At 45.3% G+C, this 16,469-nt stretch overlaps 1 protein-coding gene across 8 annotated transcripts in view; it reads left to right on the forward strand.

Annotated features, from left to right (window-relative positions):
• KATNIP (katanin interacting protein) overlaps positions 1-16,469 on the forward strand; it is a 242,530-nt gene that overhangs the window by 102,414 nt on the left and 123,647 nt on the right. For 4 of the 8 annotated variants that reach the window (XM_017848639.1, XM_017848640.1, XM_017848642.1 and 1 more), the window contains 2 exons: positions 1,102-1,233; positions 7,116-7,244. The exons of 1 other annotated variant lie outside the window; for it this stretch is intronic. In XM_017848639.1, the coding sequence (XP_017704128.1) occupies positions 1,102-1,233; positions 7,116-7,244 (261 nt within the window). The remainder of the gene's footprint in view (positions 1-1,101; positions 1,234-7,115; positions 7,245-16,469) is intronic. 3 more of the 8 variants (XM_017848643.1, XM_017848645.1, XM_017848644.1) reach the window with 2 other exon arrangements.

Raw genomic sequence — 16,469 nt, forward strand, 5'->3', positions numbered from 1 at the left:
TTTTTTTTTTTTGAAATGGAGTTTTGCTCTTGTTGCCCAGGCTGGAGTGCAATGGCATGATCTCAGCTCACTGCAACCTCGGCCTCCCGGGTGCAAGCGATTCTCCTGCCTCAGCCTCCTGAGTAGCTGGGATTACAGGCATGCGCCACCACACCCGACTAATTTTGTATTTTTAGTAGAGACGGAGTTTCTCCATCTTGGTCAGGTTGGTCTCAAACTCCTGACCTCAGGTGATCCGCCCACCTCAGCCATCCAAAGTGCTGGGATTACAGGTGTGAGGCACCAGGCCCTGCCACCTGGTTAATTTTTTAATTTTTTTGTAGAGATGGGAGTCTCACTATGTTGCCTAGGCTGGGCTCCAACTCTTGGCCTCAAGTGATCCTCCTGCCTCAGCCTTCCAAAATCCTGAGATTACAGGCATGAGCTACCACGCCTTGACCACAAAGCCCTTTTTGAGAAGTTTAGCACCTACTAAAAGTCTCCTGATAAAGAATTTCCAACTGGCTGGGTGTAGTGGCTCATGCCTGTAATCTCAGCAGTTGGGGAGGCCGAGGTAAGCGGATCACTTGAGGCCAAGAGTTCCACACCAGCCTGGCCAACGTGGCAAAACCCCGTCTCTACTAAAAATACAAAAATTCGCTGCGTGGTGGTGGTTGTCTGTCATTCCACCTACTCAGGAGGCTGAGGCAGGAGAATTACTTGAACCTGGGAGGTAGAGGTTGCAGAACCAAGATTGCACCATTGCACTCCAGCTTGCACAACAGAGTGAGAAGTAAAAAACAAACAAACAAAAAAAAAACCAAAAAAACCCAGAATTTCCAACCAAAAAGTTATTTTTAAAAATTCTCCTGCACATTCTTTGGATAGCAGGAAGCAGTAGACTGTTGAGCAAGGTGGCATGGCCATCCAGTGCTGGCCTGGATGAGAAGGAGGTCTGTGGCCCATGCCCATCATGACACCACTGCTGTTGTGTACAGGCACACCACCCTTGGTATCTAAGCCCATAGATCCCGGTTGCACCTCTCCAGCGCCAGTCCCTGCCCCGCAGAGGAATAAAGACCTCATTCCACCTTATCTGAGACGGTCTGCATTTTTGTACAGAAGTCTGTGCAGATCAGAACAGAAGCTGGCCCGCGGCTCCACATCGAACCTCCTGTGGACTATTCTGATGATTTTGAGCTGTGTGGGGATGTGACTGTCCAGGCAAACAACACTTCTGAGGATCGTCCGCAGGTAGGGATGACCTTGGCCTTGTGCTCGGGGCACCTGAAGGACGGTGAGGCTCGGTGCTGCAGTGGCCTCTCGGGGCACTTTCTGATATTTATTTATTCTGTCCTTCACTCGCCGCTGTGTTCCTTCACTCTTGCGTTCGTTTCACACAGTTTGATGAGCAGACCTTGAGCTAGAGGTCAGCATTCAGAGGCACCCAGTGACCAGGGGTCGGTGAGGCCAGGGTCTGACCTCTAAGGGTCACCAGCACATAGTCCCTGTACAGCGAGAGAATGCAGAGGTTGGGGTAGAGCATGGCACAGACAGAGGAGGGAGAGGATCCCGGAAGGCTTCCTAGAGGGAGTGACTTTTGTCTTGGGTCCTAAAAGCTGGGTAAGAGTTTGAGGGGCAAGTTAGTGAGGGCAGGCAGGAATTGCTGATGTTCAGCCTGTCTACATGTGTATACTTGCACCTGATGAATATTTCGAATACCAGCCCCAGGGCAGCAGGAGCCACACGTTTAAAAGCCTAGAGGCCTACACAGCTTTAGCTTGAAGTCCATGTCGGTTTAGCAGCTTATAAGGTTGACAACAGGACATTTTACTCCCCTTCCTCAGATTGCCATTTCATTCCTGAAATCCTTTGAACTGCAAAAGTATATCCCAGTCCTTCCTTCCACAAGCATTTGTTAAGCACCTCTCACTGACCATCAGGCTCTGTCCTAGGCACCAGAGATTCAGAAATGAACAAAACTGAAAAGGTGCCTATACTTTTTTATTTTTGTATTATTTTTTTAAAGACAGAATTGTGCTCTGTCACCCAGGCTGGAGCGCATTGGTATGATCATAGCTCACTGCAGCCTTGAACTCCTGGGCTCAAGCCATCCTCTCACCCCAGCTTCCTGAGTAGCTGGGATTACAGGCATGGGCCGCACCCAGTGAGGTGCCTGTTCTTAAGCAACTTATGTTCCAAAGGGGAGACAAACAATGAAGAAAAAAGCGAGAAATAAACGATGAGATCCTTTCAGGTATCAGTAAGTTCTCTGAAGAAAACAGAAGAGAAAGATGGGACAGCAAGCTGCTGTGGGAGAGAAGGCAGTGTTAGCCAGGATAGAGAGAGAAGGAAGGCCTCTTTCCAGCATGACATTTCAGTTGAAACCTGATGGATTAGGAGTGACCTGGGGCCAGGCGCTGTGGCTCACGCCTGTAATCCCAGCACTTTGGGAGGCCAAGGTGGGCAGATCACCTGAGGTCAGGAGTTCAAGACCAGCCTGGCCAACATGTTGAAACCCCATCTCTACTTGTAATACAAAAATTAGCTGGGCGTGGTAGTGTGTGCCTATAATCCCAGCTGCTTGGGAGGCTGAGACAGGAGAATCGCTTGAACCCGGGAGGCGGGAGTTGCAGTGAGCCAAGACTGCACCACTGCATTCCAGCCTGGGCGATAGAGTGAAACTGTGTCTTAAAAAAAAAAAAAAAAAAAAAAGGAATGTCTTGGCAAACACCAATGAGAAAGGCATTCCAGATAGAGGAAGCAGCAAGTGCAATAGCTTGAGGCCAGGCTTGTCCAAGGAGCAGGATGCAGGCACAGTGTGAACGAGGGGGATAAAGAACAAAGGAAGATTAGGTGCACTGGGGCAGAACAGACCTGGGCCAGGGTGGAAGTAGGAGTGGATGGTTGGGGTTTACTCCAAGGGCATTATTTTTATAAATAGAATGAGTAGATCATCTCCATAGTTATGTAGAAGCAAAGTTATCCAGAGGTGGTAGGTCAAAGTCAAGTTGCTAAGCCAGACCCTGCCCCGTTTGCCAGAGCGGCGTTTGTTCAACTCTGGGCCCCAGCTGCAGATTCAGTGACGTCACCACAAAGGCAGAGTCTTGCTTCTGCGTGTCACTTTTATGAAGTGAGAAGCACTCTTACAGGAGATGGGAATGCTGTCCAGGAAATGTTCCTCTGATTTTAGTTGCATGCTTGCACTTCCTTATTTTCTGATAAAGGAAAGACAGATAAAGAGCAAGGATCACTTCGTTTCACATCCTGGTTGCAAAAAACCCCAGTATGTTGGAAATTTTTGTTTCCCTAAAACAGAACATAAAAGTCCTTTTCTATGGAATGATCTAATGACTTTGTTTCTCTGCCCAGTCCATTAAAGTGGGGTTAAACAGTAGGCAAAATTGTGGACTTTATTACCTTTAAAACTCAAATCCCAAACAACACAGACAATTTGCTTTTGAACCAAACCGCCCCCTGCTCAGGATCAGTCTGTGCAAAACAGCCATCAATTTCTCTTAATTGGGAGGCTGGTTTTTAGCCAAGCACAGTCTGTTACAGTCCCAGCCCCAGATGTGTGTGTGCCCTTCAAACAAGAGGCCGTGGTAGTTTGCCTTTGGTCAGGCATTGGGCACCTCTCATTAAATTAACATACAGCCCTTCCTTTGCGAGCTCTCAAGCTCCCTACAACGCGAGGCAGCCGCATGAAGTCCCATTAGCATCCTTTTGTGCACGTGCTCCGCATAGGCCTTCCTGCTGCTCCGCCAGCACTTAATTTTCTCCACTCCGAGTGCTTGATTATATTTCTCTCTCTTCTTTTCCTCCATCTTGAGGGGCACTCCATAAGGCTTCACAGTCAATTTCCTCTTGGAGTTATTTTCCCGCAAAGTGAAAGAATAAAATGGCAATGCCAGTTTTCGGCAAAGGCAGAAGCCTTAAGAGATGCAATCTGAACAGGGGAAAAAAGAGGCACGTGGCGAAGTATACTCAGCCACCTCACACCGTTTGCAAGCGCAGCCTGAAATGGAGTAAGAGGAAATGCATGTCCGCATATGTACTTTTCATCTGACCTTCACTGTTGAAACACACCAGCCTCTCACCTTTAATCACATCTTCCGTGAACTTCAATTTCATAGCTTCTCTGAGTTTACAGACTGGCTTGCTGCAGACATGTTCTGTTGCCCTCCACCTCGTTGACTTGTACATTGCTTTTAAAAGATGTAAATTACTAGCTGACATTTTAATTAATTAATTTATTTTTTTGAGACACTGTCTCACTCTGTCACCTAGGCTGGAGTGCAGTGGTGCGATCTCAGCTCACCGCAACCTCTGCCTCCTAGGTTCAAGCGATTCTCCTGCCTCAGCCTCCCGAGTAGTTGGGATTACAGGTGCTGACCACCACGCCTGGCTAATTTTTGCATTTTCAGTAGAGATGGGGTTTCACCATGTTGGCCAGACTGGTCTCGAACTCCTGACCTCAGGTGATTTGCCTGCCTCACCCGCCCAAAGTGCTGGGATTACAGGCATGAGCTACCACACCCAGGCAAGGGGTCTACAGTCTTATACACCAACAGTGACCAGAGCTGAGAAACAGCTGTCCCCTTACTTAGGTGTGTGTGCTCCAGTGTGCCACCATCCTGGGTACCATTCCAGACACTGAGGATAAAGCAGAAGATAAACAAGTGTAAAATGTGTAAGGAGACAACAGGGCTGATAAGAAAAATAAAATAGGAAGGGGATAGAGAAAAATAGCCAGGGGCTGCTATTTTATATGGAGGGTGCAGGGGCTCCCCTTGATGAGGTGATACTTAAGTAGAGGTGAGGTCAGAGAAGCAGCCACGGGTCAGTTGCCCGGGGCTTGAGGGCAAAAATAAAGATATGGGATTCTCCTTAAGTTTGAGGGGAAACCACCATAGGGTTTGAACTGTTTTACATCTCTGGTGAAAGGAAGACACTGCTTTCCAGAGAGTTCCACCAAAGTGCCAAGTCTTAGTTATGTTGGCTTTCCTGGGGACATGGCTGTACACTGCAATGGATGATATGTTCGCCATTTCAGTGGTATCATCTCTGGCCAGGTGCCGTGGCTCACATCTGTAATGCCAGCTCTTTGGGAGGCGAAGGGTCGCTTAAGATCAGGGGTTCGAGACCAGCCTGACCAACATGATGAAACCCTGTCTCTACTAAAAACACAAAAATAAGCAGGCGTGGTGGCACACATCTGTAATCCCAGCTACTCAGGAGGCTGAGACAGGAGAATCACTTGAACCTAGGAGGCAGAAGTTACAGCGAGTCAAGATTGAGCCACAGTACTCCAGCTTGGGGGACAGAGTGAAACTCCAACCCCCCCAAAAAAAAAAAAAATTGTCTCCGTTGATGTATCAGGAATGAAGCAAAGTGTGCATTTAAAAAAATTATGGTACTTAGTTTCCTGATAATGCATAATTTATATAAAAAATTCAAATCCCACAAGGCTACCGTAAGTGATGATGATGCCACTGCACTCCAGCCTGGGTGACAGAGCAAGATCCTATCTCTAAAAGGAAAAGAAATCAAATGATACAAAGAAAACAAAAGTCCTTTCATAACCCCACTGCCCCAGAGATAATTATTGTGAGTAGATGGGTAGATAATCATCTGGACTAAAAATGGCATATTTCATTATATCCAAGAAGAGATCATTGATCCAGAATATCCCGGACCTGTCTCGTTCCCAGTGAGTGGTGTCTCCCACGTCTAGTTACCTCTGAAGTCTCTGAGAGCATGATAGGTGACAGGAACACAGGGCCACCCTGACGTCTTCTGGATGCTTTCTGAGCGTTCTTTCCACTGGGTGGGTGGTGGCATGGGGTGAGTCAGGTTTTTTCCCACAACAACAGTTCAGTGTCTTAAAGTCATTGTTATTGCTGACATTTATAAACGACTAAAGGCCACCATCCTTGGCCAGCCCACCCCAACCCCACCCCCAGCCAGGCTCCGCAGCACATCCCTTCGGTCTTCCTTCATTCATTCCAGTGATGAGACTTAGGGCAGTTTCAATGCTTGGGGTTACCATAGCAGGAACTTAGGGCAGTTCCTGCTGTTTGGGGTTACCATATAAATGACCTCTGAGTGGGTGCCTTTTTAACATTTTTAGTGGTTATTTTCACATAAATAGGATTATATCGTCCATGCTATTTGATTATCCCACATTTTTTTTTTTTTTAGACAAAGTCTCGCTCTGCCACCCAGGCTGGAGTACAGTAGTACAATCACAGTTCACTGCAACCTCTACCTCCCAAGTTAAAGCAGTCATCCTGTGTCAGCCTCCCAGATAGCTGAGACAACAGGCACTCATCACCAGATCTAGCTAATTGTTGGGGGGTTTTTTGGTAGAGATAGGGTCTCATATCCCACTATATTGGCCTGGCTGGTCTTGAACTCCTGGGCTTAAGCAATCCTCCCACCTCAGCCTCCCAAAGTTTCAGTTATTACAGGGCTAAGCCACCATGCCCAGCCCCATTTACTTACTTACTTATTTATTTATTTAAAGATGCAGTCTTGCTCTGTTGCCCTGGCTGGAGTGCAGTGGCGAGATCTCGGCTCACTGCATCCTCTGCCTCTTGGATTCAAGCAATTCTCCTGCCTTATCCTCCCATGTAGCTGGGACTATAGGCAGGCGCCACCACACCTGGCTAATTTTTGCATTTTTAGTAGAGATGGGATTTCACCATGTTGGCCAGGCTAGTCTCGAACTCCTGACCTCAGGTGATCGGCCTGCCTCAGCCTCCCAAAGTGCTAGGATTACAGATGTGAGCCACTGTGCCCGGCCATTTTTTACAAAACGCAACAATATACCTTGGCCATCTTTCTACACTGGTACTCACTCAACTGCCATACAGCTCCATGGTTTAGTGCACTGTTTTGGGAGTTGGTGGCCTGAGTTTGGATCCTGGTGCATTGACTAGCTGTGTGCCAGCAATGGTGTTGATGTAGCAGAAATGAGAGCGATCAGATCCACTTTAGGAGCAAGAGCAGAGGGTGATTCAGTGAGGAGAGGGATGGGAGGCAGGGAGACCAACAGAAGAGCGAGGCCCCAGCACATCTTCAGGGACAGGAAGTTGCTTTTACCATGCCCAGTTCCCTGTGCTTGTTCATAGGATACCAAATCTCCCACCAGCACCAAGCCCTGTGGTTTTAACATCTCCCTTCTGAGTGCATGTGGACATTCTGACCCTTCAAGCAGCGTGGACAAAGAAAGGATCCTCTTAACTATTCAGGATGTGATGGTAAGATCAGTTTTCAGCATCCTAACCCATAAGGGCTGGGGATCTTTTCCATAGCTAAGCAGCTGTGCCTGCCATAAGATGGACTCCAGGCGAACCACAGGGCGGGCACGGTGGCTCATGCCTGTAATCCCAGCACTTTGGGAGGCTGAGGCGGGAGGATGGCTTGAGCTCAGGAGTTAGAGACCAGCCTGGGAAACATAACAAGACCTTGTCTCGACTAAAAGTTTAAAAAATTTGCTGGGTGTGGTGGCGTGTGCCTGCAGTCCCAGCTACTTGAGAAACTGAGGCTGGAGGATCACTTGAGTCCAGGAATTCAAGGTTGCAGTGAGCTATGATTGTGCTATTGCACGTCTGCCTGGATGACAGAGAGAGAAACATACAAACAAAACCTCTGGGGTGCTACCCCCTAGAATGGATATATATTTTTTGTTTGTTTATTTGCTTGTTTAAAGAGTTAGAATCTTGCTCTGTCTCCCAAGCTAGAATACAGTGGTGCAATCATGGCTCACTGCAACTCCTGGGCTCAAGTGATCCTCCCACCTCAGCCTCCCAAGTAGCTGGGGTTATAGGTATGCGCCACCATGCCCAGCTAATTCTTTTTTAATTTTTTTAATTTTTTTTTTTTTTTTTGAGAGACAATGTCTTGCTTTATTGCCCAGGCTGGTTTCAAACTCCTGGGCTCAAGTGATCCTCCTGCCTCAACCTCCCAAAGTGCTGCCATTACAGGCATGAGCTGCTGTGCCTGGCCAGAAGATGTAAAACAATCCACAAGAGCTTTGACTTAATGACGTTACTTTTAAATGATAATAAGAGCTCACATTAAATGAGCACTTACCGAGTGCCAAGCACCATGTTGAGCAAGTAACATCCATGACCACATTAACCACGTGAGTTAAGTTCTAGGGATTTTCATTCATTCCCATGTTATGGTTTGAGGAAACTGAGGAATAAAGAAATAATGTTGCTCACCCAGGCCTCAGGGAAGGCCCTGCTGGAAGCCCAGGCTCATGACTGCCTGTGCCTTACAGTTCAGAGTCACAGGCGGGGAATTGCACTCACTTGGTTTTGCTCAGAATGTGCCACGGTCTGTTGTGAATATTATTGATGTTATGCCTGGGAGCAAGGTGTTCAGAGGTGACCATCTATCAGTTATGCTTAATAATGTTTTAAACAATGATAGAGAGAACCTCTCCTTAGCCAAATGTCTCCTCAGTGAATCCATAACTGAAAATGTGGATGAAAAATGTTTTTCAAAAGCGAAATCCAATGAGGAAACAGCCAGACAAACCCAAATTGAGGGTGATACTCTACAATACAACTGGCCCGGAGTCTTCAAAAATGTCAGTGGCAGCCAGGTGCAGTAGCTGATACCTATCATCCCAGCACTTTGGGAGGCTGAGGTGGGAGGAATGCTTGAAACCAGGAGTTCCAGACCAGCCTGGGCAACATAGGGAGACTCCATCTCTACAAATAATTAGCTGGGTGTGGTGGTGCATGCCTATAGTCCCAGCTACTTGGGAGGCTGAGGTGAGAGGATCACTTGAGCCCGGGAGGTCGAGGCTGCAGTGAGCTATGATCATGGCACTGCACTCCAGCCTGGGCAACAGAATGAGACCCTGTCTCAAAAAAAAAAAAAAAAAAAAAAAAAAAAGTCAGTAGCATGAGAGACAAAGGGTGTTGTTTCAGATTAAAGGAGAGTAAAGAAATAACACAATAAGGCAGTGTGATGAGATCCTAGGGGTGTGAGGGAGAGGAATTGCTATATATAAGGAGAGTTTTGGAAAATGAATGAAATTTGAAATGAACTATATTATATTAGATGTATTGACGTTAAATTTTCTGAGTTTGACAGTTGCATTGTGGCCATGTAAGAGAACGTCCTTGTTCTCTGGAGACACATGCTGAAGTGTGCAGGCATGAGGGGCTATGCATAAATGGGTCAGGATCGAGAATATGTGTGTACATATTGAGAAGGAGAAAGTGGGAGGGGAGAGGAGAGAAATGTGGCAAAATGTTAACATCTGGTAAATATATGTGAAGGGTATTTGGGTGTTCATTATACTAGCATGATAAGTTTTCTGTAGGTTTTACATTTTTTCAAAATAGAAAAAGCTAGCACATTAAAGAGGAGAGGAGCTACTTCAGTAGAACTAAGCATCACCAAAGAAGAAATAGAGAAAAATGGCCTGGCACAGTGGCTCACACCTGTAACCCTAGCACATTGGGTGGATGAGGCGGGTGGATCACCAAGGTAAGGAGTTCAAGACCAGCCTGGCCAACATGGTAAAACCCCATCTCTACTAAAAATACAAAAATTAGCCGGGCATGGTGGTGTGTGCCTGTAATCCCAGCTACTTGGGAGGCTGAGGCAGGAGAATTGCTTGATCCTGAGAGTCGGAGGTTGCAGTAAGCCGAGATCATGCCACAGCACTCCAGCCTGGGTGACAGAGCAAGACTCCATCTCGGGGGGAGAAAAAATCCAGCATAGTAGGATTGTATCAATGTAGTTTCCTAATTGTGATGTTATGCTGTAGTTATGCAAGGTATCACCATTGGGGGAAACTGGGTGAAGGGTACATGGGCTCTCTCTTTATTTTTCCTTACAAATGGCATGGGAAATCTATAATTAGCTCAACATAAAGAGTAAAAATTAAATAAAAACACCAATGCCCAGGTCTTACCACTCAGAGGATCTGATTCTGGATTTGGGCTCAGCCACTGTTCCCTTTTTTAAGGTCCTTATGTGACTATAATTTGTTGCAATGTTTGAGAACCATAGTTATAAGGAAAAGATAGAGCTGCAGTTCTCAAAGTTGGATATGCATAAGAATCGCTTAGGATATTTGTTTAAGATGCATATTTTAGGTCAGAACTTTTAAGCTAATAGAATTTGTAGATAGGAGGTAGCGCATTTTTAACAAAAGAACTCCCAGTGATTCTGAAGCAGAGGCCTGAAGATTAGAGCACACCTCCAATGGAAGGAACATCTTTTAAGATACTTTGGACTTTGTGGCTTAGATTTGAGGACTGTAAAAGAGGGACATTTAAAAAAATCAAAATTAAAAGCTCTTCTACATCGTACAAAGCTAAGATGACCAACCAGCGAAAAAGCAACAAAAATAGAGTTTCACCAAGGTCAGAAAGGTACAGGATGAAAGATAGGGTCTGCCCTTCTCTTTGAAACCATATTCTTTACTTCTGGAAACCTGGCGGGGAGACGATGTCCCTTAAAAAAATAACAGATGAAAGATACAGAAGCAGAATAGCTCCTAAAAATATCTCCTGTACTATAGAGGAGTACATTTGTTTGTTTGTTGTTGTTTGTTTGTTTGTTTTTTCAGAGTCTCGCTCTGCTGCCCAGGCTAGAGTGCAGTGGCATGATCTCAGTCACTGCAACCTCTGCCTTCCGGGTTAAGGCAATTCTCATGCCTCAGCCTCCCGAGTAGCTGGGATTATAGATGTGTGCCAGCACACCCGGCTAATTTTTTTTTTTTTTTTTTTTTTTGTTTTTAGTAGAGACGGGGTTTCACCATTTTGGCCAGGCTGGTCTCAAACTTCTAACCTTAGGTGATCCACCTGCCTCGGTCTCCCAAAGTGCTGGGATTACAGGCGTGAGCTACCATGCCTGGCCTGTGAGTCAATTTGTATCCAAAATATTAACCATTAATATCAAGAAGAGACTGAATTATGTTCAGCATACTCTTTTAAGAAGACAAGGACATATTCATATATTTTCAAAATATTTACATACAGAATAATTTGTTTACGTGTTTTACTATTTGAAGGGGTAAATTTGACTGGGCTCATGCAGTGGCTCATGCCTGTAATCCTGGTACTTGGGAGGCCGAGGCAGGAGGATCACTTGAGGCCAGAAGTTGCAGACTAACGTAGGCAACATAGTGAGACCTCATCTCTATAAAAAAATTAAAATTAGCTGGGCATGCTAATGTGCACCTCTAGTCCCAGCTGCTCGGGAGGCTGAGGTGGGAAGATCACATGAGGCCAGGAATTTGAGGCTCCACTAAGCCGTGATCACACCACTACACTCAGCCTAGGGGACCGAGCACCACACTCCGGCCTGGGGGACCGAGCACCACACTCCGGCCTGGGGGACGGAGTACTACACTCCGGCCTGGGGACCGAGCACTACACTCCAGCCTGGGGACCAAGACTTTTTTTTTTTCTGTATACAAAAAAGTGAATTTTAGATCAATACAAAATTAATTTTGCATTGTTATTATATTAAGACAGTACTATATTGTGAAAATAAAGATGCACCCATCCTGTTTGGTTTTTCTCACTTTGGTTACATTTCAAAATGTGGCTCAAACTTGAGAAAACACAATGCAGAGAAAATAGAGGCATGTAGGAGAGGCTTTCTGATTAGGTATGACTTGAAAAAATATGCTAAAATGCAGGATAAGGATAGAAATACACCAAGGAATGGGAAGGAGTGTGGCCAAATTGAGGGCTCAGATTCGTGACTAGAAGGGCCAGCTTCAGCTCACAGCATGTTCTGTTGGCCGGCTTGGTGGTGCACCATGGTTATTGTTGCTGTTTGACTTGGACTTAGAAAACTTTTCTTCTGAGCATGCACCCCCAGTTTGACCTGGTCCTCACTCCCTATTATACGACACTGTGGTTTATTTGATAGTTTATATTACAATACACCTCCTGAGAATGTCAGAGTTTGCGAGTCTTGTTTTTGGTAGGAGAAAGACCAAGTGACAGATTCCGCAAGCCTGGGAAGGTAGCTCGGGTTTTTCCATAAATTCTCTGTGGGGCCTTGGCTAAGTCACACTCCTCTGGAGCCCCCATTTCCTCCTTTAACAAGAAGGGGGGAATTAAATGTCTCCTGCCCCTGCCAGCTCTGAAATCATAAATCCTAGGTGCAGTTTATAAGAACTTCTGTTTCCATATTACAAAATTCACGGATTGGCCGGCAGTGGCTCAAACCTGTAATCCCTGTAATCCCAGCACTTTGGGAAGATCACCTGAGGTCAGGAGTTGGAGACCAGCCTGGCCAACATGGTGAAATCCCATCTCTATTAAAAATACAAAAATTAGCCAGGCATGGTGGCACATGCCTGTAATCCCAGCTACTCAGGACCCTGAGGCAGGAGAATCGTTTGAGCCCAAGAGGAAGGTGGAGGTTGCAGTGAGCCAAGATTGCACCACTGCACTCCAGCCTTGGCAACAGAGCAAGACTCTATCTCAAAAAACAAAACAAAACAACAACAACAACAACAACGAATCCATGAATGGGAGTAGACGATACATAATAGTTTGTGGAGCTCTGGCTCGTATCAGTACTTTTTTGTTTTTTTAAGAGATGGGGTCTCACTACATTGCCCAGACTATAATGCAGTGGCTATTATAGTGATTATAGTGTACTACAGCCTCAAACACCTGGCCCCAAGCCATCCCCCCAAGTAGCTCGGACTGCAGCCACACACCACCGCATCCAGCGATTGCTGTAGGTCTTTTGCAAGTTCGGTATTTAGGGCTTCAAACACCTTCCCCCACCCCAGATCTAAGCTTCATGATAGCAGACATGTACTCTGTCTCATTGCCTGGTGTGTCTCTGGTCCCTAGAAAAGTGCCTGGCATAGAGTTAGTCTGCAAATAAATCTTCATTGAGCAAGTGGATTGAATGATTGAATCAGTGAGTGAGTGGTATGGCTGTTGACTAGGCACCCTGGCCAGCCCACACAAGGAACTTCAGTCATCACATCACTGAGTTATGATTACAGTGACAATGTTTTCCAAACTGTGAATCAGGACACATAATCTGACAAGGAATTTTTGTGTTGCTTGGGGTAGACGAGTCAGTTTGAGATATGTAGTTTGGGTCCTGAAATACTGGGATTTCTGGCACATGTTCTTAATGTGAGAGAATATTTTAAATCACCTGAGTGAGGCAGGTAGGTCAGTCGGGGCATGCAGGGAATGATGGGGATGGTGGCAGACAATCACAGTGGACTGTCATCATGCAGAAATATGGGCCTAGTGGTGCCAGGCTTTCTAGGTTTAAGAGAAGCCAGGTATCTAAATTTCTGGGTTTCCCTGTTTTCTTTTCTTTTTTTTTTTTTGAAATGGAGTCTCACTCTTTTGCCCAGGCTGGAGTGCAATGGCATGGTCTTGGCTCACTGCAACATCTGCCTCCCGGCTTCAAGTGATTCTCCTTCCTCAGCCTCCCAAGTAGCTGGGACTACAGGCGTGCACCACCATGCCCAGCTAATTTTTGTATTTTTAATAGAGACAGGGTTTCACCATGTTGGCCAGGCTGGTCTCAAACTCCTGACCTCAGGTGATCCACCCTCCACCCACCTAGGCCTCCCAAAGTGCTGGGATTACAGGAGTGAGCCACTGTGCCCGGCCTGGGTTTCTTTATGTTTAATTTCTCCCAATTGTTTTTATGTTGGAAACTGATTTACAGTTTGTTTGTTTTTCAGACAGGGTTTTGCCCTGTCACCTAGGCTGGAGTGCAGTGGCGTAATCATAGCTCACTGCAGCCTCGACCTCCTGAGCTCAAGCTTTCCTACTGCCTCAGCCTCCCAGGTAGCTGGAATTACAGGCACAAGTCACTGTGCCTGGCTAATATATATATATATATATATATATATAGTAGAAATGGGGTTTCACTATGTTGCCCTGGCTGGTCTTGAACTCTTGAGCTCAGGTAATCTGCCTATGTAGGCTTCCCAAAGCATTGGGATTATGGGCATGAGCCACCATGCCCAGCCTAATTCACAATTTCCTGTGGACCAAACAAAATATACCTGCTGGCCAGATGTGGCCTTTAGACTACCAACTTGCAACTTCTGATTTAGCTAATGAAAGCTTTGTCAGTTCCTGATGAGATAGGAAGAAGAGGTCTTTCTTCTTGACAGTGGCTCTTGACCTAGCCCATCTGTTACCTAGAAACATCAAACGCCCCCAGGGATGACCAACTGGACAGCTCAGACCAAAAGACGGCTGGCTTATGGCATTAGAAGGGCCCTGGGCAGGTGGGTCAGACAGCACAGGGCCAGCTGAGCAGGAATAATTTGGTGATGAGCATGAATGATGTGAAATGATGCTGAACAAGCACTAAATGCCCATGAATTACAGGTCCAGAAGTAAGAGATGTAGTCATCCTATCCCTCAGTAGGGTGTTTCTGCAAATGAAGGTGCCAGATGAATTGAACTTAATAAAGCATATTTTTCAATCTTAATGAAAATAAAGAATATCTTCTGAATCAATATTAGAATAACTTTAATATCTTGCATTTATAGCCGACTTAGAATTTCCTAGGTATGATGTGAAACAATTTTTACATTATTTTGTATCATTTTATCTAACACCTAATACATGGGTGCCTTCTCATTTAAAAAGATTCAAACAGTTCAGAAGTAAATTGAGTATAATATGAAAAGCTGTCTATATCTACCCAGCCAAAACATCTCAAGCTCTTACTTTTATTGAGCAAGTATACTTTATTCATTTAGTTATCCATTCATTCATTTACTCACTTATTTGTTATTCTTTTCAGCTTATTTCTGCTTTCATCTTAATTCCTCTCTCAAACTTTTTGATTTAATTTATCACATTGGTTCTCCCTGACCTCCACCACTGTAACCTGCCTTAAGTTAAATGTTTAATTTCTTTTTTCTTTCCCTTTTTTTTTTTTTTAAAGATAGAGATGATGTCTCACCATGTTGCCCAGGCTGGTCTCAAACTCCTAGGCTTAAGTAATCCTCCCGTTTGGCTTCCCAAAGTGCTAGGATTACAGGTGTGACCCACCGCACCTAGCCCATTTAATTTTCATACTGTTTTCTAATATATCAATTAGGCTATACCTTTAGGCTGTAAGTTTTCTTCTGAATATTGCTTTGTATTTTTTCTGCAAATTTTACCATGTAGTACTAGGTAATAGTTTCTTTGTCATTTATTTATTTATTTATTTTGAGACAGTCTCACTCTGTCGCCCAGGCTGGAGTGCAGTGCAACGGAGTCTCGCTCGGCTCGCTGCAACCTCCGTCTCCCAGGTTCAAGCAATTCTCCGGTCTCATCGTCCCAAGTAGCTAGGACTGCAGGCGTGTCACTACACCCGGCTAATTTTTTTTTTTTTTTTTTTTTTTTTTTGTAGAGATGGGGTTTCACTATGTTAGCCAGGCTGGTCTCAAACTCCTGACCTCAGGTGATCCACCCGCCTTGGCCTCCTAAAGTGCTGGGATTACAGGCATGAGCCACCGTGCCCGTGCCCAGCTATTTATTTCTATTGGCTTATTACTTCGGGGTGGTTTTTCTTCCCTTGTGTATGTTTATTTCTTCATTTAAGACAGGGTCCTGTTCTGTCACCCAGCCTGGAATGCAGGCCGTGATCATGGGTCACTGCAGCCTCAACCTTCTGGGGTCAAGCGATGCACCTGCCTCAACCTTGCAAGCAGCTGGGACTACAGGCCTGCGCCACCATGCCCGGCTAATCTTTTAATTTTTTCATAGAGAGAGGGACTTGCTATGTTATCCAGACTGGTCTTGAACTCCTGGCCTCAAGCAGTCCTCCCACCTTGCCCTCCCAAAGTGCTGGGATTACAGGCACAAGCCACCACACCCAGTCTCTCTTCTTTATTTAGGAGAGTTTTTCCAAACGTTCTAAGTAAACCATTTTTTTGTTTATCTAGTTTTTTTTGGTTTTTTTTTTGTTTGTTTGTTTTTGGTTTTTTTGCTATCGTTTTGTGTTAGTTTCTAATTTGGCCACATTATGATTAAAAATGGCCTAAAATTAAAGATGGTTTAATTTCTGGGATTTGAAAGTTACTGAGGTTTTCGTTTATGGCCTACCAGATGATTTTTATGAATGTTCTATGATGTTTCAAAAGAATCATCATTCTCTTTTTGGTACAAAGTTCTCAATATATCTGTTAAATCACACACAATTAGTTATAACACTTAACTGCGTGATTCTTAAAGTATGGTCCCAGACTACCTATATTAGCATCATCTGGGCTGCTTATTAAAGCCGTGAATTCTCACACCACACCCATAGGTATATAATTGGATCTGGAGGAGGCATGGAGTGCTCAGAGCCTGCATTTTTAATAAGCTTCTCTGGAAACTCTTATACTCATTAGCAAACCAACCACTACTTACTTTTTTTTTTTTTTTTTTGAGACGGAGTCTCCCCGGGGCCCCCCGGCGGGGGGGCAGGGACCGGATCTCGGCTCCCCGCAAGCCCTGCC

The sequence above is a fragment of the Rhinopithecus bieti genome, unplaced genomic scaffold (genome assembly GCF_001698545.2).
Source record: "Rhinopithecus bieti isolate Rb0 unplaced genomic scaffold, ASM169854v2 scaffold_31940, whole genome shotgun sequence".
NCBI classification, from domain to species: Eukaryota; Metazoa; Chordata; class Mammalia; order Primates; family Cercopithecidae; genus Rhinopithecus; species Rhinopithecus bieti.